Genomic DNA, 25,435 nt, shown 5'->3' with positions numbered 1-25,435 from the left:
CTTATAGAACCCCCATGTTGATGTTGCAGAATGCATTTGGTCACTCCCATTTGATGTCCAAGAAGTGGAACTATTAATCAATGAACGTGATCCATGTCCAAATAGGCTAAGCAATTACATTCTGAAGAGTGATTAGTCCTTTGGACAGACATTCTATCTCTTCATGTATGTTTTAACAACAAAAACAGAAAAGCCAGGACTGGCTTAACTTGGTGTGTTCCCATGAGCACATACATATTATAAGAGAATGGATTCACAATGACATACCAAATGGCATTTCGGTGGACATAGCATTATGGAGGACATCAGCGGGAGCGCGCAAGTAAGGCAGTCCTGACTTTTTCCATTGCGCTGAATTTCAAGGGTTTTGTGCCGATAAATGTAGGCAACTTAACTAAACTTAAACTAAATATTTTTCCTTGAATATCCATATATTACAGGGCCTGCAGTAGCGGCCCTGCAGTTATGGTTAAGTTGCTCAACCCATAGGAAGAACAGTTTTTGGGCGACTTTTAACTTTGGCACCATTTGACGGATTTGCACAAAACTTTGCATGGGGCAATGAAGGAGCCGGCTGACATTCGCGGACATTGTGCGTGCCCGTTGACTGGACAATTAAAAATATGAGGAGAGTCAAAACCTTTGAAATGGACGCCATGTTGGATTGATTTTTCAATTTCACCTTGCAACCATAAGATCCCTTTAACAATGTTTTTTCAATACATTTCATAGATTTTTATTAGTGGAACATAAATATAACGTTAACTGCCATGGGGTTTCCCCCACAGTGCCAAGGCCTTTTTTGATGATTTCGGTATTGTCCTTGGCCACAGGGAGGTAATCCCAAGGACGAGATAGCTCGTCCTTGGCACTCATTTTTTTTCTGTGAATTTCATAGGTTATTAGTGCAACTTAACCATAATGTCCCTTTAAACATGTTTTTTCAGTGAATATATATTCCTGAATCAGCAAGTGTGACCCTCTAGTTATGGTTAATTTATACAAAGGTACACACTTATCGGTACGGTACAAATCAATAAAGTTCCACCCGGAAGTCAAGTCAAAGTTGTAGGTGCATTCCAAATTGGTGTTAGCCATTTAGATTCCTCTTACGTAGTGCAAAAAATGCTGCGTGGATGCAAATGAAACCTGTGTGAAAACCTTGTGCTTGGGCTCACACAGTTGCTTTGTTTTCTATGGTGACAAGGAATGCAAATGTTTTCTTTTTAAAGAGTTGACATATCCATAAGGATACACTCCCCCTTATGTCAGCAGGTGCAAATTCAAATCTGCACTCAGGATACGATTGGCCGAAGCAGGACTGAACATTTTAATAGGTCACACTTGTGCATCCTGTGCTGCAAAATGTTTGACAGGGAAGTTATTTCAGCACATTTGGACATCTCCTCATCCTAGAGGGATAATGAGTCCATAGTGGCAAAATATGTCCCTTAATTATAAAACAATGCAAACAGTTTGGGCTTTTGTGTAGGCATGGGAAAAACACTTGCCAGGCACAGCCATAGTGGCAGTAAATGGCCAGTGATGCTAGCAGGTGAAAAATGGTGTGAGTACCTGGGCATCTAACAGCAGTACCTGGTAAATGCCTAATAATTATACACAAGAAAAAACTATTGGCTTTGCCCAGGCTTGTTTCTAACAGGACTTCAGTGGAGGACAGGCATGGTGCTTAGAAATCGAGTGTCTGAAGGTAGACGTGGTTAATACATTTTTATTACACCAATAGTGGGTTTAGAACTCCAATAAAGTTATTAAATCTTGGAAGACTGCTTTGAAAAAAAACACTGGCAAGCACTTTGAGTGCAGAGTTTGATGATAGGGCTTGAATAAAGTGAGTTCCAGTGAGGAGGTGTTTTGGGTGGGGAGATGCAGGAACTGGGTAGGAATGGCCATAGGGATTATTATGGCCATGTGCAGTCAACAGAGGGGGAAATGATCTACACCTACAAGCTGTGTATCTTTTCTCATATGCCATTTATCCCGATCTGTACTCTAATGCAAGAGTTTCAGTTGAGAGGAGTCACAAGTGACACCTAATAGCACAAACTAAAAAGGACACATTTGCAGCACTATCTGCGGATCTGGGGTCCATTCCTGAGAACTGGGGTGAAAACTATAAACATTTATTAGTGCTTTGACAAACTGAGTGGCTGTGGAAAATAGAAACATACACATGTGAGAGGCTTCCAACTTTGCATAGAACAGGATAACATTGTCCGAAAATCATATAGAGCCCAAATGTAATATTTTTGGAAAGATCTCTGAAGGTCTATCTGGGGGAAAAGTTGCAGGGGTTGGCCAAAATAGACTAATCCCATTTCACTTTATATCTAAAGTTGAGACAGCATGAAAAAATGCAGAAAATGGAGACAGAATTGAATTTATTTTTTAGGTTGTGTGCATTTATTTCCATATCTATCCAACAACTATCCAGCCCATGTCCCATTGGAAAAGTTGTTAAAACATAGCACAGAAAATGCTGGAAAGAACGACCTCAACATTGGATGACAAGTCAGGAGGTAGGGTCACTGTGCCCGTGCCATGCCCTATGCTCATTAATTGCACAGCATAGTCATGTCCAGCAAGAAGTACAGGAAGGGACACTGGACCAGTGGCATGAACCGAGGCCATGTCCCAGGTACACTGATGTCCATATTTAATTTAAATTATGTTTCATGTACACTTTGATTTTGTTAGGCTGTCCTGTGGCAATTTGAAAACAGACTATAAGTAATTGTCCTGTAAGAGATGGATCTTAATGATTAAACATCTATGAAATACTGTCATTCTTACAGTTTATGGCCACTAGAGCAGCACTTTTCAGTGGCACGACCTTGACGTTTTTGGCCACTGTAGCTGCACTTCTAAATCGGGCCACCTTACAACATTCCAGCGTGGGAGTATTTAAGGAGTATAGAACAACAAGATCCGGCTTGATGGGAAATTGGATTGGAGACAAAGAAGTTAGAAGTGACTTCCTTGGGAGAGAGCAGAGGAGATTGAGATCCGGAAGAGAACAGAGTACGGTTTCAATTGTCTACAGATATTCCCTGGGCATTTGTGCAGCTTACCCGAGCCCAGTAGGTGGAGTGGTGAGGTTGCAGTGCAACAGGAGGGCTGGTATCCTTTTACACTTCGGGGGCTCTACATCCTCTGAAGACATCAACTGAAGTGATGATGTCAGTTGAGGAAGTAACGTCTGCGACACTTCCACATAATTCGGAGGTTCTTTTCTCCAATGCGCAGAGTACAGTTATAATAGGGAAGACGGGATCTAACACGGATCGCATTGGAGAGGACTTTGCAGGTCGGCACGAAGTAGATAACAACACCTACAAAAAGGAGAATTCTCAGTGGGACAAGATGACCTGCATGAACTGATCCTAATTTCAACTGAAAGATAAGGTACTGTGACTGGGGGTGCTCGCATTGGTGGGCTACAATTCAGCACAAAGCGAACTGCGTGCTCGCTGGAAATGGAACCTGGAGATGCTGTCGGTCTTTAGCATCCAATGGGGAAATCAAGGACTTGTTTTAGTTATCTTGGTGGGACTCTATCCTGGTTGTGTTTGGTGTTCATCCGAGATCTTTTTATTTACAACCGCAACGTTTGAATGTTTTGCATTCGTGATGTGAGGCCTGTGATTTTTCTTAAGTAATGCTTGTTGTAGAGTTTACAGTTTGTAGAGTTGCGTGTTTACAGTTTGAAGGGGATTTTTGGAGTGGGTTTGATTGTATTTGGCTAGGGTGCGATGTTGACTGGTGTGAGTATATTTGAAGTGGCCTCTGTTAAGTTCAATTGCAGGGTATTCAGCATGTATTTAATTAACAGCACTGTATCTTTTTTTCACAGGGCCAAAAGGTGGACTTAAAGATTAGGGCTTGGACATTTACAGTTTAGGTTTGAATGACTGTGTTGTCTAATGCATTGATCCTGTTTCAGATTGGTAACAATGTATCTGGGTGTGAGTGGAGCCCTCTTGTTATGATGCCAGCAGAGTTTTCAGGGGTGTTCTGCCACCCTTCCTACAAAATATTGTGGCTTGGAACCCATCACTAGTTTCTAGGGGTGTTCTGCCACCCGTGCCACTAATATTGGGGTTTGGAACCCGGCACATGTGTTTAGGGGTGTTCTGCCACCCATGCCACAAATATTGGGGTTTGTAATATGTTACTAGTTTTTAGGGGTGTTCTGCCACTTGTGCCACCAATATTGGGTTTGAAATCCAGTACTAGTTCTTAGGGGTGTTCTGCTACCCGTGGCACAAATGTTGTGGTGTTGGAGCTGCACCTGAGGGGGCTTCCTGCCCGTGCCTTTGGGGAGTTGGACACCGGTACCCTAGGGGGTGGTCCTCTTCACCTGCTTGTGCACAGCAGTAGGTGCCTTTTGAACCTTGATCATTTGTTCTGTATTCGAATTGTAGAAGATCAATGGTGTGCTGTGTTTCAGTGCACCTTAGTTGTTTGTAGCAGGATGAATGAGGGGGCTGTTTTGGGATTGTGTGGCATGACATGATATGATATTTTATTTGTATCGCGCTCATGCACAAGTATTTCAGAGCGCTACGAGGCAAGGGAGGGAAACAAGGAAGGGCAGACCAATGATCTTACTAGGCCTAGTGACATTGAGAATGTGCAAGTGCAGGGGAGAGGGAAGTGGGAAAGTACAAGGGGCAGGGGAGAAGTGGAAAGTGCTAAGCAAGGCATAAAAAAACCACCAATTGGTAGTGAGGCCAGCAGGGTGACAAGTGCAGGGTTTAACGTGCAGACAAGGGGTGTCTGATAAGTGCAGGTAAGAGGACTGTAGGGTTACAGATACAGACCCAAGTGCACGGTGGTGTGTTGAGAGTTAGGGCTGGTTCATTTGTTTGAGTGTCTGTTGTTAGGCCTGCAACAGTCTTTGAGGTTTTCATAGGGTTGCTTGGCTTCATTGTATGTCATTGAATGGGTGAGGTAGGTGGGACCGTGTCTCCTTGTTCTTCGGAATGGAGTGAGTGGGATTTGGATTGGAGTTTAGAGTTTGCAGTGGAGGTGGCCAGAGTGTTGTTTGTTTTATGCTTTGGTCGCATTACCCCATGTATTTCCCCTATGCTTCTTTCTGTACCTCTATCTTGGATTCTGTTGAGGAGGGAGATGTTGAGGAGGGAGATGTGTAGTGTCTTGTGTTCACTGCATGAATGCTTGCTTTAGATCAGGGGTGCACAACTGATTTTGACAGAGGGCCGAAAGTACCTTACATGATGGCTATAGTGGGCCAAAAAGTAAATGTGGGTGGGGCGGTAGGCGCGGTGGGGCATGGTGTGGCAGGAGGCTTTTTCAACCCCCTATTTTTATTAAACACTATGCCCCATAGCCCCCACCCCTCAAGCAAACACTATGCCCCATGGCTCCCACCCCCAAACACTATGCCCCATGACACACACCCCTCATGCAAACACTATGCCCCATGGCCCCCACCCCTCATGCAAACACTATGCCCCAAGACACCCACCCCTCAAGCAAACACTATGCCCCATGGCTCCCACCCCTCAACCAAACACTATGCCCCATGACACCCACCCCTCATGCAAACACTATGCCCCATGGCCCCCACCCATCATGCAAACACTATGCCCCAAGACACCCACCCCTCATGCAAACACTATGCCTCAAGACACCCACCCCTCATGCAAACACTATGCCCCAAGACACCCACCCCTCATGCAAACACTATGCCCCAAGACACCCACCCCTCAAGCAAACACTATGCCCCATGACACCCACCCCTCATGCAAACACTATGCCCCATGGCCCCCACCCATCATGCAAAAACTATTCCCCAAGACACCTACCCCTCATGCAAACACTATGCCTCAAGACACCCACCCCTCATGCAAACACTATGCCCCAAGACACCCACCCCTCATGCAAACACTATGCCCCAAGACACCCACCCCTCAAGCAAACACTATGCCCCATGGCCCCCACCCCTCAAGCAAACACTATGCCCCATGGCCCCCACCCCTCATGCAAACACTATGCCCCAAGACACCCACCCCTCATGCAAACACTATGCCCCAAGACACCCACCCTTCAAGCAAACACTATGCCCCATGGCCCGACCCTTCATGCAAAAACAATGCCCCAAGACACCCACCCCTCATGCAAACACTATGCCCCAAGACACCCACCCTCATGCAAACACTATGCCCCAAGACACCCACCCCTCAACCAAACACTATGCTCCATGACACCCACCCCTCATGCAAACACTATGCCCCAAGACACCCACCCCTCAACCAAACACTATGCCTCATGACACCCACCCCTCATGCAAACACAATGCCCCAAGACACCCACCCCTCATGCAAACACAATGCCCCAAGACACCCACCCCTCATGCAAACACTATGCCCCAAGGCACCCACCCCTCATGCAAACACTATGCCCCAAGACACCCACCGCTCAAGCAAACACTATGCCCCTTGGCCCCGACCCCTCATGCAAACACTATGCCCCAAGACACCCACCCCTCAACCAAACACTATGCCCCATGGCCCCGACCCCTCATGCAAACACTATGCCCCAAGACACCCACCACTCAACCAAACACTATGCCCCATGACACCCACCCCTCATGCAAACACTCTGTCCCATACTCATACAGACCCCGACCCCCCCACCCCTGCATACAAACTAACAAGTATACACCATGCACCCATACAGACCCGAACCCCCACCCCCAACTCAGCACACAAACCCACAAGCATACACCATGCACCCATACAGACCCGAACCCCCCACCCCCAACTCAGCACACAAACCCACAAGCATACACCATGCACCCATACAAACTCGAGCCCCCCCAACTCAGCACACAAACTCGCAAGCATGCACGCATACAGACTCGGACCCCCCACATCTCAACATACACTGAACGTGCACACAACAACAACAAACATTCAGGCAGACCCGACCCCACCCTCCCAGCCCCCCCACCCCCACCCTCCCAGCATCTCAACATACACTGCACTTGCACACAAACATATTCAGGCAGACCCGACCCCACCACCCCCCCACATCTCAACATACACTGCACTTGCCCACAAACACATTCAGGCAGACCCGACACACACCCCTTCTCCGCATCTCAACATACACTGCACTTGCACACAAACACATTCAGGCAGACCCGACACACACCCCCTCTCCGCATCTCAACATACACTGCACTTGCACACAAACACATTCAGGCAGACCCGACACACACCCCACCCCGCATCTCAACATACACTGAACTTGCACACAAACACATTCAAGCAGACCTGACACACACCCCACCCCCGCATCTCAACATACACTGAACTTGCACACAAACACATTCAGGCAGACCCGACACACACCACACCCCCGCATCTCAACATACACTGCACTTGCACACAAACACATTCAGGCAGACCCGACACGCCCCACCCCCGCATCTCAACATACACTGCACTTACACACAAACACATTCAAGCAGACCCGACACACACCCCACCCCCGCATCTCAACATACACTGCAGACATACAAATACAAACACACCCATAGACACCCGACACCCCCCACCTCCGCATCTCAACATACAATGCAGACATACAAATACAAACACACCCGACACACACCCCCACCTCCGCATCTCAACATACATACAAAAACAAAAAACACAGGACGGAGCCGAGACAGACACACATACAAACATACAGCCCCCCCACCATGTACTTACCCAGACGTCCTGGAACGCTGGCGAGGCTTCTGGCACTGCCCAAATCGTTTTGGGTTGGGTGTACCTCTACATCTGTGCACCCCGGTGCACAGATGTAGAAGTATACCCAACCCAAAACAATTTTTAGAAATGGAGGGACAGATGCAAAACAAGAGCCTCTTGCTTTGCATCCGTCAATCCATTTTTAAACATCTTTTTTCTCCGGCTTTTACCCGGGCCGCCAGAGAGAGACAGTATGGATGGAACAAAGGGCCATCCATACTGCCCCTCTTCTGTGCGGTTCGTGGGAGGGTGGGGATTGCTCAGCCCCGACTTCATTCTGCCGGGGGCGGGGGGGAGGAGGGCCCCGCAGCCCCCCCTACTCTGCACCCCTGCCAGGGCAGATTAGGTCACTGAGCCCCAGCTTCCCTGGCAGCATACACACACACACACTGCGTGACTCACGGCCCGGCAAGGAAAACAAAGACTTTCTTAATGGAGGGCGACCTTTGCTGCTTGCGGGCCGCCTTCCATTAGGAAAGTCTTCAACCCTGCCGGGCCGCATCCAGCAGCATCACGGGCCGCACTTGGCCCGCGGGCCGTATGTTGTGCACCCATGCTTTAGATAATACCAGTTGGAAAGTATGCCTCTGGAATGTTGTGGTGTGAGTGCTCCTGTAAGTTCCATGTATGTCAGTTGGAGTGGAGCAACCTGTGAGAGTGGAGGCCGGTGGATGTCTCCTGTGTACCTTCCTACTTAATTACCCTTGGACTTACCTGATGTTTATACATTGTCACTGGAACCTAGTAACGAAGTTCACTTCCCTTACCTGCAGTTTCAGACTTTAATTTCACCCCACTACAAGTTGCTCTGTTTTTGATTCTATGGGTCTGACTTACAAATGTCTTTACCAATGGGAACCACGTTGTGTAAATCTGCCCATATGTGTTTCCAACTCATTTGCTTTGCTTAGTGTTTTGTATATGTACAAGCTGACATTTTGTTTAATTCAAGTTTTTTTAAAAAAATAAAATGTGCATGCTTTCCTTTCGTCCCCTTTCTACTTCCATTGCATCCTTTTCTTGTCTGTTTTTCATGTTCCTATCGTGTTAAATTTGCACTGGTGTACTGTGAAAAATATATCATAAAAGGCATGACGCCTAAAGGTGGCTGGTTCTGTTGGAGGTGCCTAATGTATGTTGGGTAGTGAACATTCAGTATTGAAACATACAACGTGGTCTTATTCTTTCCATCAAATTGAAAAAAAAAACATGAACATAGTAGCCAGTGAGAAATACAGCTTGCTACACTTTCTATTTTTTTTTCTTCCCAGTGGCAAGATCAATATGTGTGTACAGAGGGAAACGATTTCCTGCCAACAGCAATGACCAGAAACTGCCATTTGGGTGCACAAAATACATTCGTTAGAATCGAATATTAAAAGTTGAGGTGATAAAGATTTCATACATTGACTTTTTCTGTGAGGTCAGTGAGGTTTCCTTCTTTTCGAAATGTGGCAAACACAGGACTCTGCAGGACGGCCTCTGAGCGTGTCATCCAGCTGTGGAGTTCAGTTGTGTCAGCGTCCAACCTAAGAGATGTGGAAAACACATATTCGATCATCAGCCTTTTGGGATGAAATGCAATACATGCTCAGTCAGATAAACAAACAAAAAAGCAGGGCAGAGACAGAAAAGCAATATTTAAAAATGGTCAGTTCTCAGTGGTGTGCTAAAAAAAAACAAGTGTTACCCAGAAAAAAACGAGTACACTTTGGCACCCTATAAATTCATGTTCTTCCGTCTGCACTCAGTTGTTGAACGAATGTGTGCAATGGTCATGTACCATATAGGGCAGGGATCTACAACCTGTGGCTCTCCAAATGTTTCGGGTTATTATCATAATCACAATCAGGAGCTCTCACCATTAGCTACGCTAGCTAAGGCTGATTGGGGTTGTAGTCAAAATATCTGGTGAGACAAAGATTGCAGACCCCAGACATGGCAAACCCATTTGGCCTCTCCTTTCAAATCAGCATGACATCCAACCATCCCACCTGCTCAATGTGACCCACGCAGTACATGCCCATCCATATCCTAAAGTCCAGTCCTAAATGCCAATCAGCCAAGTCAAGTTCAAATGACAGAAAGTTTACGGACTTTGGAATGCCCTGAAGCGAACCACTCGCATGCTCTCACATTATAAAACATTGACACATGAAAAGAAAATAGAAATAAGTTCTCAACTAGTACAGCTTTTTTTATTTTTATTTTTTTAGCAAGATATGCATTCATGACTCTGCAAGCAAGGCTTTCAGATCTCAACTAGTGCTGGTGCCTCTGCCCCAGTGATGGACTGGCCTTCAGTGTAGTCACCTTGGTTGTCTGCTCCTCTAATACTCTCACAGTCCACACACCCCTTGTTTCCATCGCTCCTCCTCCCCCACAGCCTTTTGAATCAAATAATTTGATATCCAGTATGTCCCCACTCTTGACAAATCTTTCATGCCATTTTTCCCGTCATGTTTAACTACTTTTTGATCCACAGTGAGCAAAGGCCCCTTTGCCGCTGGTGACGCCCGTTGGTTGAAAATGTGAGGCTACTGGGCATCCATGTCATCTGATTCACCTGAACCCCTTTTTGATTCAGGTAAAAAGGGTCCCCAGCTCTGGTCCTCTTAGGACTTAATTAGAAAATCCTGTCTGGGCCCAATCCTAATCCCCTTCAACACATTGTTAGTACAAGTTCCTTCCTTCAAATTGTATTGTCAGTTAATAAAAAAATATATAATGTATTCCAACAATGAGGTGGGCAATTCTGTTTCTGGAAGGCCAGTCTGGTAATCAGACCCCCTTCATAAAGCTCCATGCCAAAGGTAAAGGGGAACACATGTGCCCTTTGTGCACCAGTCTCTTGACAACTGAAGCACCTGCTCTTCAGTGGCACAGCTTAGGTGCAGTTGTCACATGTTCGTGTTCTCACTACTACATTATATTAGAAAACCACTGACAAAAACACCAGTTTCCACCCATTGAGTCTGCGTGATAACCTGCCGGTGGGCCAGCTCCTTCGCATCAGACGCAATCATTCATCCATGAGCGACTATGTTCTTGAAGGAAAAGACCTTAAATTGAGGCTAAAAGCAGGAGGCTATCCGAATAAAACCATTCACCGAGCCTATAAACGGGCACAACTTGTCAACAGGAACAGGTGCTTAAATGCCAAAAAAAACATCAAGGAGGATAAGATCACCTGTGTCAATACCTATAGCCCCATTAGTAACGGATTAAGAGGCATTATTAAAAAAACACTGGCATATTCTAAAAACTAAAGATTTCAATCCAGTTACCCCACATTTTGCTTTCAAGAGACAAAAGAATTATAAGGACATGTTGATACACACCTATCCAGTTCTGCCAAAGATGGACCAGCAAACCACTCTATGGGGACTGCCCACTGTGTTGGGCACTTTAAATGTGGACGATGTTCAGTTTGTTCACTGACAAAGAATATAACTTCCATTGACCTTAATGGAAAAAGTGGCAACTGCGCAAACTCTCAAACTGCTCAACAGACTGGGTTGTATATGGAATAAAATGTCCATGTAATTTGCTATACATCGGCAAAACACAGAGACCCGTAAAACAACGTATCTGCGAACACCTCTCGTGTTTAAAAAACAAAATAGAAAAGAAACCACTGGTAGCCCAGCACGAGCTGAAAAACCATAAATATTCCGAACTGTTCTGGTTCCTGATCCAAAGAATCCCGAAAACACCCAGGGGGGCCAATAGAGAGAGACAACTGGCCCACTGTGAACAACAGTGGATTTACACCTTAAAAACCGTGAAACGGGGCCTTAACCTTTCAGTAGAGTGGAACACCCTCTTTAAGGTTATACTTTTTTCTCAATTGGCACCATGAGTACATTGATCTAGAGCCTCTGTCCTATGGGTCTTTGGCTACCTAAGACGCTGTATGTAAGACACCTTTTGTAAGTTATAGCTTTGTTCTTACTAAGGTCTGAGTATTCTACTCCCACCTAGCAGGTTGTTCAGCGCATAAAAACAAATGTACTGGTCAACATTTATATTCCATCTATGGTGTACTTCTGATACCTGGTGTAATGCAACGATATATGTCCGCATTGGCAGTTTTCCTTCTTGTAACAACTTTCATCAGCATTCATAGACAGTTTCTCTTTTGACTGACATGCTTCTTTCTGCATTCACACCCGGGTTTACAATTCTGTCATTCAAACGTTTTGTCATTCAATTAATTAGAGTGCAGAGGGATATACAAATATATTCTTATATTTTTGTGCTGGCACTATTAAGCCCTTTTTGCACATAGTACAATATTTTAGATTGCTCGACATCGAGCCTGTTAGGCTACACTAGTAGATGTATACTTCAAAATGTTAGATTCTCATTAACAAGACCCGCTACCGCTAGCGTCATCCTCTCTCAGGTAAGCCGTTTCTGTACTGTTCCGCGCTTAGGTTAACATTCCGCGTTATTTAGATACGTGTTGACAAGCAGAATTGCGAGTATAGCTGCATCCCTCTCTTTGTATCCACTCTCGTGCCCACTTTTACGGATCTGGGCATGTCTAATCCTCAGGTTTTTCTCTTGTCTAGTTGAAAGAGCTTGTTGACTCCGTGCCGCAACAAAATTAAGAAAAAGAAACCCTATTGCTTGCCTTTAAAGACTACCTATCCTCTCTTTGTCTGGGGGAACCCCCGTTCCAAGTGCACTTCTAAGTCGCCTTGATGAGTTTTTCTGACAGCAATTGCAAAACTGCAGGTTGTTTTCCAAAATACAAGTGCCACCCGAAATGATTCCCTCTTGCAACCCCTTCTCTTGTGTTTTCACAGCACCATCTGCGTGGTATATGGATGAATACGCGGAAACTGTTTCTTAAATCGCGTAACAGCGTTCAGCGACTTGTTGGGATCAGAAAAGTAAGTTGATGATAACATTGCAGGCACTTAGGTAACAGCCACTACCTTCCCTGACTAATGATGGATAAACTGGATTTAGACCTGTGCAACATTTTGAAAAAACACAGTTCTCGTTGCCTAAAAAGAAGTGACACCAACCCCTCTTTTCCTTTATAGCGTTGGCTGTGGGGTATTTAGCAAAACGTGGAACCTTTTCCTATCCTTATAACAGCAATTCCTGATGGCGCTTGGACTAGAAATAGAAAAGTAAGTAGATTCCAAGACAGCATGCCCCCATTTAACAGTTATAAAGAAATACAAATGTGTTGTTATTACAACTAATGGCACTAATGGCCCTTTCTAGGTGTCTAGAAAAATACTAGCACAAGAACAAACCTACAATGACCGAATAGACGGTCCTAACAGGAATTCCTGCCAACTTGTCAAAGGTGACTCTGTTCTGACCAACGCACCGTGATCACTTTGGCTTAGTGTACATTCAACTTTTCCACACAGTTATGAATGTGGTTGGTAATGTGTAACTGTAGTAACAGTAAGCATTGTTAGTAGAAACTACAGTGATTATGTCATGTGTTATCTTTGATTGGACTATGCACAGATTAACTCTTCATACTTTTCCTATGCTTTTTCTGTGTGAATAGATGCACCAGCACCTAAATAACTTTTTTTGAAACTGCAGTTGATACAGATTCTTGTGTCTTACGCTACTAGTATTATGTCAACTTAGATAAAACAACAAATGTTCTTACTGAGTCAGTTGTCTGTGTATATGTAAAGTTTTTTAAAATATAGAAAGAGAGTAGAGATGGGCATAGCCTAGAGATGGCACTGAATTATCAGACACTTGAGTCAATATAATTCTTGACTTTCTCTGATTTTTATTTATATGTTATTTTAGATTAATTTCTTACGAACAACCTCCAGGGGTAAAAAGAAGCAACAATTGTTTGTGAAGAAATCTTTTGTCCTGAAGATGGCCTTTAATAAACTATACGGCACTAGGGATAGTGTCTAAAATATCTAAGTAGGCCGAAACATGTCGACCATCCAAGACACCTACAGCAAATAAACCAAGGGTTCTTTCGTTTTATTTTATTTTCTCTCTATAGTTGTGTAATTCTTTCTGTTAAGAACTTTGTGTGATTTTTATGTAGTACTTGTCTAAATTATTCCCTGTGTTTTTCAAAATGCTGTGATGGCTCATCCTTGTTTTGAGCTTTTTTATTAGTATCAAAGTCTAATAATATGATGATGTCAAATTGCGTCTTTGTAATATCTCTTTCAAAAACAATTCCTTTTGATATAATTTCAATTAAATAAATCACGTTTCTTACATATGTCTAAAGTGTTTTGCACCATCCTCATCATGGGGAATATGATTCAATGTGTCCTCATGCGTTAAATGCGTCAACCTTTGTTCTAGTGGCATAGTAGCGTAAAGAGGGGTAATCAGTCTCAACTCTTTGTGTAACCTACATGTTCGTTCCTGACAGCTACTGTGACCCAATGCCTTAGCAGCCAAGGGTGACATTTCAACCTCTACACTTCTGAACCAAAACCTAATACGTATGACTTTTTCAATCTGGTAGCAGTGTAAACTGTAAGAATAAGAAACACATGGATATGCTTTGATGACTGATAAGCGCACACAATTAAAAAAAAGCCACACCAATTTGATATCATAAAAGGGTCCACTCTTTGAGCCCACTCCAGCTATGTGAGGGAAGTGTATATTCAAAGCAGCCTGACTATCTCCACTTCAACAAGTGAGACAATAGGCTAAATGCTGTATTCCTTTGATTCCCAAGGCAGAGTAACTCCTCCTCTCAAGGCACAGGTGTTTCCACAAGGAAGGGTCCACCTTATTGCTTTTCCGTTGTGGCTCTTTCCATTCATGTCCCTCCATGTCTTGCAAAACAGGACACTCTGGGAAAGATACAAGAAGGCAAAGATCCATTGTTATAGCAACAGAGATTGGACCCTTTACAGCAGGTTTGCTTGTGTCCAACCCCCAGTGGCAATTCACTTTTATAAAGAAGGGGGCTTCCACTGCTTCCATGATTCATCTTTGGACTTTTAAGAAGACAGGAATACTTTATTGGAGCTCTATTGGGAGGGCAGGCCGTTCCAAAGCTAAAGTCCTCCAACAGTGAAGTAAAGACAGAAGGAATCCAAGGCATAGGAGAGCTCTTTCCGTTAATCATCTCCAGGGAACTGTGGGGGTGAATGCTGCCTTGACCAGGACAGTCCACCTCATTAAAGACAACAACCTTGAGATGGAAGTGAGGGATACGTTTGCTCTATACTGAAAACTCAGTGACAAAATGCCCGCCCCATTGCAAGCAAGTTCAAAGATGGTTGGGGCCAGTAACCATTTAAACGTGCTCTTTAGTATAAATGCCTGGGAGTTTTCACAGAATTTGGATCAGAGGTATGTTGGGGCTCAATATTGCTGACATTAAAAATTGAGGCATTGTATTTGAAAGTAGGCACATTCAGCCACAAGAAAGCAATGCTGTCGCTATAAGACCTCAGAGACATGGTCAATTTTGTGGCATGTGTGTATTAGGTTGACAGCCAATTAGTGAACCGTTATTAGTTCATTAAAGACCTCAATAAGTAGATCAGCATACATTAGGCACTGTAATAGCCTGCACTCAAGTTACTTGGTGCACCTACTACCTCTACCCTAAGGTGAGCTAATAGAAGAGGGAAAATACTTCTCATATGGTTTGGTACTACTGGTATCTTGACTTTCAATAAAACCTCCAAACCAAAATCACCAGTTTCTTTACTTTTTTCTCCACAGACAGTGTTTGGCCAACCAGCTATGAAGGATTGATCAACATATAATTCAGTTTCAAATTTTGGGCAAAAAGTATAAACACACAAGGTGTTCCTTTCAGCTATAGCAAGCATCGTTGAATTCACAACGTCATGTGATTCGGAATGATTTGGAGAGTTCATCCACAGTCCCATAAAGCATATTGTAGATCTTGGTGCTGTCAGGGTAAGACTGGAATTACACTGTCCCATTCTTACGCAAGGCAGATATGGGGCTTGGTACATATTAACTAATGTAGCACAAGTATAATGATGCCTACACGGCCTAGCATGTTAATTATACTTATTTCAAACATAAAAGCCTACTGATTCTTTAAAGCCCTGAACAATAAAATGTCTTCTGAATGTGTCTTACTATATGGAAGCCACTGTCTGCAGGACCGTTGCTTCAATTGTTCTTGTGCGGACATACGGGTGTTACATATTTTGCTATATATTTGGATTTTTTATCAAACTGTTTAGCTTTTTCCAAATAAAATGTCACTGGATGTTATACAGACAATAGCAGTCCGAACAACTGTATGAGTCGTGGCTGACAATGGGAATGACATAGAAAACAATGAGTGCTTGCCAGATTACCAAGTTAGACTATTATGGGGGTCATTACTGACATGCACTTTATCCAATTTTTTTGTACTTTTTTATGGAATGTTTTGTACATCTGCGAAATAACATTGCAACGATGATGATAAATATCATGAACCACTTGCAGGAATGGTAGAATGTAATGAAGGGCTGTGACTTTTCATAGGGTGACAGTTTCTGAATCCCCCACTGTTCATCAGCAGACATTCTTATTGACAACTATAACAATATCAAATTGGCAAGAAGTGTTTCGGATCTTTTTCTCCTGCATCACTGTAGGTTTTGCTGGGAACCTAGTCAAATATGGGGAAGATTGCGATACAACATTCTGTGTGGCGGTAAGGGCTTATCATGCATGTGTTATAGGACTCTGAATAACCAAAATCGTCTGCAATGGAATACGCAGCCACTAGCAGTGCACATGCCACTAATTACTGCTCTCAGTATAATGCCTCAATTTCCGACTAATATACATTTTTATGTCTGCTAGAGAAACCTTCCCCCCTCTACCCCCACAACCTTTTCTTGCTCTTATGCATTGTTACCTCAATATATCTGCTATACATCTGGGAATGCAGTTATGTTAATACAGGCTTTTTTATCTGTAAAACCATACAGACTTAGGGTCAAAGTCAATTTCCCATCATTCTTTTGACTGAAGAAAATGCTGTCAGTGGTAAAGGAATATTGTTGGGAATTGATTTCTTTCGGCAACGTAAATCCCTGCACACCAAAATCACCCAAACCCCCTTATAATTCATAAAGGTAACCCACGAATGGCAACAACAAAGAATGCTAAAACATGTTGTAACTTTTCTTTTTTTTCTTTTTTTGTTGCAGGAGGGCATGCTCAATGGGTACTACAGGTACGATTATTATACTAGAGACATTGCTAAATGAAATTGCCAATTGGCACTGTTAGAAAAGGTCGCTGTACCAGTTGGTACAGTTATTTGTCATGATGCACTGATTAAGTAGCTATACCAAAACACTTTTTTCGTGTCAGAGTTTCTATGGCTAAACTCATATTTTGAGTATTCAAGAGATGGCTCTTCAAAGCATGTGAAAATGTCCCTTCCTCACCCTCCCCACGACCAAGTAAGGACATGCACATGTTTGCCCTTGAACTTGAACTACTCTAATACCCAAATCACCCAAACAAGTGCATGCCTCTAGTATTTTTGTTATGGATGGAGAATCCCCCAGATTCTTATGGGAGCATAAGGAACAGCTGCTCTGACACACATTTTTTACAAACTGAGTAGTAGCATTTCAAAAACCTAAAAGAAAGACCATCATCTTTTATTCATATGCATTATATGAAACTGAATATTATCTCCCGACTATCCTAACGTGGTGGGTGAATTTCTTAACCAATGTAATGTTTAACTGTCCTGCCAGAGATCTGCTTTGCTGTAGGACTTGGACCACACCTGCCCAATGCATTAGGGGAATGTTGAAAATGCCCTACAAAGTGATAATGTCAGCTAAGCTGCCAAAATTGAGTTTTGGATAGCTGTCTGTAACTATCCTCAAAGTAATAATTATATGATGAAACACTTTATTGAAGCCCTACAATGTTCATTGCAAGGGGCAGAGACAAAAGGATATTTAAAAAAAATGTGATCAGAACATATTTAGGGTAGCAATCACACATATTCATATCAGCACATTGTAGATATTTTGTACAGAATACGGAATTGGACTTTATTTATGTATTTATTGTGCATTTGTTAGGTGCTTATACATCAAGAAATTGTGTTTCAATGAACCCAAAGGGGAAACCGGCAGAGAGCATGGGAACAAAGGCAAATAGATTGAAAATGATGAGAAAGAAAGAGGCGGTCCGACCTAGGCCTTGTGAGCATTCAGAACGTGCAAATGTAGAGAGTGAGAAGGAATAAGGGAACCGGTAAGTGCTACGAGTTCAGCAGAGGGAAGTGCCAGGGAGTCAGTTGTGAACAACAGTTAAGTGCCTGGTGGAGATCATGTGATAAAGAGTAATCAGATGCCAATGCAATAACTGCAGGTGGAAGGAGGAGGTGAAGAGCAATGTCTTGAGGAGTTTCCAGAATTTGAGGAGATGCAGCTCAAGACCAAGTGGAAGGGGGAGGCTGTTCCATAGGAGGGAGGCAGTGGAGGAAAGATATTGTCCATCAGCTTGTTGCTTAGAAAAGCACTGACACGCAGAGAGTTGGAGCCGGAGGAATGTAAAGATTTGGAGGGAGAGTATTTGGTGAAAGCCTTTGTAGGTAAAGTGGTCCTCGGCCCCAGACAGCCGTATGGATGATCCTGAAGGATTTGAATTTGATCCTTGCAGCAACCCGGTGGATAGATTTTAAGGCTGGAGAGATATGGTCCCTGGGCTGGAGGCCAAGGATAAGTCTTGCAGCCCTATTCTGGATAAGCTGGAGGGGGCGGAGAGAGGAAGAGGATAGATTAAGGAAGAGGCTGTTGCAGTAGTCCAGCCTAGAGAGTACCAGAGCCTTAGAGACATTGGGCTTTTGGGGAAAAGTTAAGAAACGAAGGATACCTCTGAGGAGGTGGAGTTGAAAATAAACATTCTTGACAAGGTGCAGGATGTGAGTGAGGAAAAAAAGAGTGGAGGCAAAGAAGGCTACAAGTTTTCTGGCTTCAGAATCTCGTGTGGCTGAATGCCACTTGTCCCTCTAAAAAGATGAACGCTGACCACTGAGGAGTCTTGTTTGTTATTAGAATTAACCAGACAAATCGATCCTTCAACTAAGAACAGCCATGCAGCACCATCCACAGAATTTAGAAAGAGCTATCAATCTGTCAATTGATTCTGTGTCCGGGTCTGGGTGAGGATTCCCATGTAAATAATTCATGAATACATAAATAAACACATTTCTATATAACTTGCACAGAATAAGGGATTGGAACTAACACTCTCATGTACCTGTATCTGTGTTACAGCACTCAGTGGACTTTCTAGGGCATTAACTGCTCAAACGGTGCACAAGTTGCATAAGATATATGTAAATGTTAGTCTTCTTGCTGTGTCGGAATCGAAGTCCTCACTCCCTCCCACGCTTGACCTTTTTGACCTTTTAGAAGAGTACAGAGAAGTCTCAGGGTTAAAAATAAATCTTGATAAATGTGAAGGGTTGAACATCTCCATTGGGAGGGACATAGTGCAAGGGGTGTTGGGCATCTCTCCCTTTAGGAGGGCGACGAGGATCATTCATAACTTGGGTATACGGATTATAGCTAGGGCACAGGATTTATATGATGCAAATTATCCTGAAGTCTTGGGTGCAATAAAGGCCAACCTGCTGAATCGGAGCGCACTGGAGTTATTACTGGAGAGAGTGGTGGCGATAAACATGACAGTTCTACCAAAACACTGTCCCTATTTCTTTCCCAAAAAGGTGCTAGATAAATTCCAGAGAGAGATTAGCAAATTTGTCTCTAGGAATGGTCAGGCTAGAATATCAGCCGCAACGTTATAAAGGTCTAGGGACAGAATCGGATTGGCTCTTCCGTAGCTTGGAAAATACTACCAAGCTGAACAACTGTGAATATTTCCTGACTGGGTCGACCCAAACTTAAAATAAATCTGGTAACAAGTTGTGGAGCAGGCAGGTCCCTTACATATGTGTTGTGGATCCCATGCCAGGACCGTCCCATATGACTGTATGAGCTGCTTTCTAAAGTCACCACATTTAAATGCTGGGATGCTGTGGCGATTATACTGGGGCCAGCCACTCCCATTCATCACAATGTTAACTTTACCCCAGCGTACAGTAAAAAGGCCTACCAGGCATAGCAGGTGGGTGGATGTGAATACATTTTGCATATCCATGAAGACAGCAATATCACATAATTTGCAATCTGCAATTACACTTTCGGAATAAGTGATGGAGAGAGCTTTACATACCTGCAACTCCCACACTCAGTCCTCCATAAGGACAATAAGGGGGGCACAAGACCACTAACTGCATTTGAGAAGCAACTTTCTACCCCTGGGGGTTCAACGGGCCTGATCTCACAGCTGTATGACTATTGCAATATGCAGGCACTGGCGAGTCTATCATCCTATACAAAGGTTGGCATAGGGATTTAGGCAAGGAACTAGAGTGGAAACAGTGGGCAGAGATAGGGAACGGGGTCTCGAAAGCTACTATCAGCCCACAGAGATGCTAGCGAGGTGGTACTTCTGCCCTGAAAGGGAATCCCACATAAGATCAGTCGAATCTGGCCCATGTTGGTGGAGATGCAGGGCAGCAGGCACATATCTTCACATATAGTGGAGTTGTTCCAAGCTACAACCTTAATGGAGAGAGGTAGTGGTTACATTGAAGCTGATCACAGGGCTGCCAATTGACTGTTCCCTGGAAATCTGGCTACTGGGTTGGTGGGCACCACAGCAAGGTCGGATAGCGAGCTCACAGTGGCACTTGCTATGGCGTCTAAGATTGATGTAATTGGTGGCCAGAAATATAAGTGCAGCACGATGGAAATGCACAAATATTCCCTCTATGGACGACTGTCTAAAGAGCAGGTGGCAGCTTCTCATCTGTGAGAAAATGACACACAGGTTGCACAACGCAATGGGGTGGTTCTTTACAAAGCGGGAAGGCCTTTTGCAATGTATTAAGATTACTTATAGGGATTGTAGATGCCCCCTGAGAATCAGAGTATTGGGGCTGCTGAACCTGTTTTAAGAGGCAGCGTGAAACACTATTTGGCATGCGATTTGACAGACAACAGAGAGCGGGAGATGGGATGGTTGGTGGATTATGGGGCATAGGAAAGGGAGGTGTGGAGGCAGAAACTAGGGTGGGTGGCGGGATCAGTTTTTAGTTTGAAGTTAATATGTTGAGTTGTATTATAAGATTTGTTGTGACCTCATTGCTAAGAGCACAATTGAGTCAAATTGATATGATTGTATCATTCCGAAACCTCAATAAAAAGATTGGAATACAACAATTGCTTCCACACATCCACCAATCTAGTAGCAAGGTCCATTATTGGGAGTGATATTATACCATGCAACAGGTGTGACTATATATTATTTCAAAACGAACAGCATGTAGTTCATGAGTCCTGCTTAGAACCTAAGTACCTGGATACGTTTTCTTTAAATATGTTCAGTTATATATCTCACATGCGCCCTTGTCGCTCTACCTACTTCTGAGACAGCAGGGCTGTTTAACCGTTTTGGTCATATGCAGAAGAACAAATAGCTCTGTAAAGGACAAAAAGCAATAATATGAAAATGCACGGATTACCCTGCATTAAAATTCCATCAACGATATATTTATTTGATTACTGAACTTTATCGAGGTTTCAACAGTGCTTTCCTTTGTAACCAAATGCATTATGCCACTGCAAAATACTTCCGAAAGAACGTAAGCCTGTTCCCCTGCAAAGCAAACAACCAACCAGACCACTAAACATGCGTGCTTTTAAATTCCCAGCGGTCCTGTATCAAGGCTTCGATTTCCATTGAATGATACATTGTTGATGTCCTTGCTTTTAACCTCCGTGTCCATGCATTATGCCTGTGTATATTATTTGAACAAGCTAGAAGGTATTTCATCAATCACCCTTTACAATAATGACCCTTGGGGATGTTTCTCTTGACTTTTCATACACGTTGCCTCTGGTTTTACAGAAGCGAGCTACTATGGTGGCTGTGTACTAAAGATGCTGTACACCCACACACACAGTACAAGAACAACACGATTCAACATAATGTATGTATGCATGCACTTGGTTGTATGTAAGGCGAGCCTAGCTATAAGGCAAACGAGCACTTTACAACAAGAGGGGGGGTTCAAAAAGGGGGTACGTTAATATTGATATGTTTGAGAAAGACTATTAAGGGTACGCTTGAAAAGACATTGAAAGATTACTTAGACTCGGTCAACCTTGCACTAACCTTCCCTAAATCAATGTGCTGGTGGATCTGCAGCTATGATCCTGTTGAAGCTATATTCCTATGGGTTTCATGGGATTTGCCCTTTTTAACTGTACTGTCGTGTCTCTTGCCTTCTTCAGCTAGGGGTATAAATAATAAATAAAACCCATGGCAATGGTTACGTTTCTACAGCGAACATCTTTTCCGATTGTCATGAGTTATATCCTGTGTTACCGTTTGCAGTAACAACTGTGTTTAGTTTTCTGTCACGGACTTGCAGTGGGTTATGCATAGCCATACTTTCATTCTAATATCCTGCAAGGCTCAACAATGGTTTATGGTCAGGAGGTATCAAACTGTGTAAACTGTGCTTAATTCACAATTTGTTGTTTAGAATACTATTAGCATTTAGTGCAAGTGGTGGGTTTAGAAAAAGTAAAAAATAAACATAATATGTTTCAAAATGGCAACCATTTAAATGCCGCCTTACACAGGTTGATGGTCCAATATATGTTATTTGGTGCTAAAGTCCACTGGGAAATTATTGCTAAGGGGGACATTTACCCAAATACCCACTCGCAAGCAATTCAAGCACGTTCCCCAAATATTCTCGGACTAGAGTATATAATAGTAAATTATACCTGCCCTAGAATATGTAGGTTGAAGGCTTTTAGGGAAGCAGGAAAACAAGTCACGTACCTCGTGACTTTTTTCCCAGGTGATATTATCACATAGAACCCAATATATCTGCTGGTTTCAAGGTCAAAGATAAAATGCTGATATATGGGAGCAATGAGCATTTGGCCAAAGACTGCAGTTCAGAAGCGAACTCGTTTACATGCTTTGCTGCACGGTGAGTGATTTGCTCAAAAAATATCGTGCAACAAGTAACTCCATTAAATGTATATAAATGTACAATCAAGTGGTCTGTGCGTGTGTTTGTAGTTAGCACTTAGTGCATCCCAAAACACCAATGGCAGGGATATTGTGTACTTAATATTCATAGGTGAGGCATTGCTGTGCTGCATTTCAAACAATACAACTGTAACTAGGCAGGCAATCATGCTACTTGCATTAGGGTAAAGCAAGTAACATGTCAAGCATGCATGAGACACCCCTCCTGTATCAGCCATATCATATGGGAGTCAGCCAGACTGCTAATATGCTAGATCCCCAAGGCGAGCAAAGACCAGGCATCTGTGTCCGCTCTCCTGACTGCAGAGGTGAGAGAGACTCTGATCGGCCACGCGATTGGGTGAGTAATCCTGAGCCCAGAAACTCATTGGCCAATGAAACACCAAGAAGTCAGAGAACCTGTCATTGTCCCTAAAATAGCAATCATATTATGTGGAGAGCCAGGATGACTATCCTCTGCATCCGCCAATCACAACAAAGAATCCCCAATCCCATTTGGGTGCTTTCAAGAATCAGCAATTTGGAGTTGTGCTGTATTGTATTGTATGCTTTTTGGTGTACGTACCCACATTACAGAACCACATGAAGCTTGTCGGCAATTCACCAGTTCACTAAACACATACTACAGTGTACAATAGAATGACAAATATATCCTGGAATACTCTCTGTGGAGATCTGAAATAACGTTTTTCATTTCTGCATACAATGAGATAAATAAAGCTGGCTCTTTGTGTAGGATGTTGCTCTCATTGTCAGCTGCATACTAACACATTGTGGATAACTCTCACCACAGAAGAGGACAAGCAAGACAATTAGGCATAGTGATGTGGTGATAATATGTTTAATGTTTGATATGAATAAAGGGGTAAGACAGTGTAAAATAGTGCAATTATTATTTAATTGGAAGAAGTGGGTTTGGAAAGTTGCGTGTGCCTAGCCTATTACTTTCTATTTCTCCAAAGAAAGTCAAAGCGGTCACACATGGAACCCTGCCATCCTGAAAGAACCCACCCTTAGCAGTGCAACCGCACATTTAAAAAGGCTATACCCCTTCTCATTTGAATAATTTGAAACAAGCTTGACCTGACAGGAAGCTACTTACCAATATTAAGACAAAGTATATTAAGGAACACCTAAAGCCAAAACTTAACCCCTTGAAAATTCTCAAACTGCAAGCCTAAAAAAGTGATGGACTCAGATGAATGAATACATGTGATAATTTAAAACTCAAAGCTAATTGGCCTGACTAACTGTGACAGGACTACGTTTATCAAAACCAGGAAGACTGAATAGAAGCCAATTTTACTTTTTTTCAGCCACTAAGCTTGTCTACTTTGCAATCAGTTGCTCTGATTCCCGTGCAATTGTATATATAAATTGCCTATGCCTGACAACTCTGTGAATACAATGAACTATGTTTGAAATGTATATTGCATGGTGATCATGTACTAAACTATACCAATAGAATCGAATATACAATACTACACTCCTACTCACAACTGTGCCTTGGGAATGCCTGGGTAAGGGCAAAACAAATGCACGTGCCTCCAAATGGAGTATGTTGGCACCTTTTTACCTAAAAGGAATACCTTTATTGTTCAATTAATAATAAAAACTACGAACTAAACGACCACTTTGGTTTTCTTTTGAGAAATTGAAAGTAACACGAAGGTGCAAGGCGCAACTAACCTTCCGAACACACTTCTTCAAATTGCAAGGTGCTGCTGACAGGCCTGTATAGTGAACGCATTCCTAATGATAACACTAGCAGTAACAGATACCGAGCAACCAAACTCTTCTAAAATTAAAGGGAAGGCACACTGAATAGTATTCACAATCCTCATACTCACTTATTATTGAAGACACATTGATTTGCAATGCTCAGCTAACCAGCCACAACCTGCCTGATCCCCTGCCTCACCTTTCCCCCGATGTACAGTATTAGTCACACATAATCTGTAGCTGCAATAGGCACACTCTTACTCAGAATTCCTTAGCGTTTCTCCACTACTGCCATGCTACCTACATTTGGTTCATTAATTTAATTTAAATAACAAATGCCTACAAAGTGCTTTACAATTTTGAGAAAAACGGTACACAATTTATGAGACCTTTTGCTCACAGGCAAAGACAATAAAGGGATAATCGCAATTCTGGTTGAAATGCGATTTGGAGGATATTATGTTTAAAATTAACCAGGAAAGAACAAAGTGGTGAATTAAAGGATAAGCCCCCGGAAGAGGAGGAGGAACTAAGGCCTGGGACAGGGAACAGGCAGAACACACACACAAAACATTTCACCTACACCTAGAGAGTCAGGGTCTATTGGCAAGTTTTATGGATGCCTAGGATACGAAGGAAACTCCAAGGCATATGCGGCAGACATTCCAACTTCCATATGCATGTCTCTGCATGTCCTTGGCACTGACAATACATTGCAATTATAAGGGCCTTCGAAATGGTTGCAATCGGTGAAAGTTTCTTTTACTTTGCCG

General features: G+C 43.1%; 1 protein-coding gene across 8 annotated transcripts in view; it reads right to left on the bottom strand.

The window, feature by feature from the left end:
• DMD (dystrophin) overlaps window positions 1-25,435 on the bottom strand; it is a 7,616,828-nt gene that overhangs the window by 5,365,013 nt on the left and 2,226,380 nt on the right. For all 8 annotated transcript variants that reach the window (XM_069639082.1, XM_069639084.1, XM_069639079.1 and 5 more), the window contains one exon: window positions 9,214-9,337. In XM_069639082.1, the coding sequence (XP_069495183.1) occupies window positions 9,214-9,337 (124 nt within the window). The remainder of the gene's footprint in view (window positions 1-9,213; window positions 9,338-25,435) is intronic.

The sequence above is a fragment of the Ambystoma mexicanum genome, chromosome 7q, assembly GCF_040938575.1.
Source record: "Ambystoma mexicanum isolate Mex_15411 chromosome 7q, UKY_AmexF1_1, whole genome shotgun sequence".
In the NCBI taxonomy this organism is placed as follows: domain Eukaryota; kingdom Metazoa; phylum Chordata; class Amphibia; order Caudata; family Ambystomatidae; genus Ambystoma; species Ambystoma mexicanum.
This window is presented reverse-complemented; position numbering and strand designations above follow the sequence as displayed.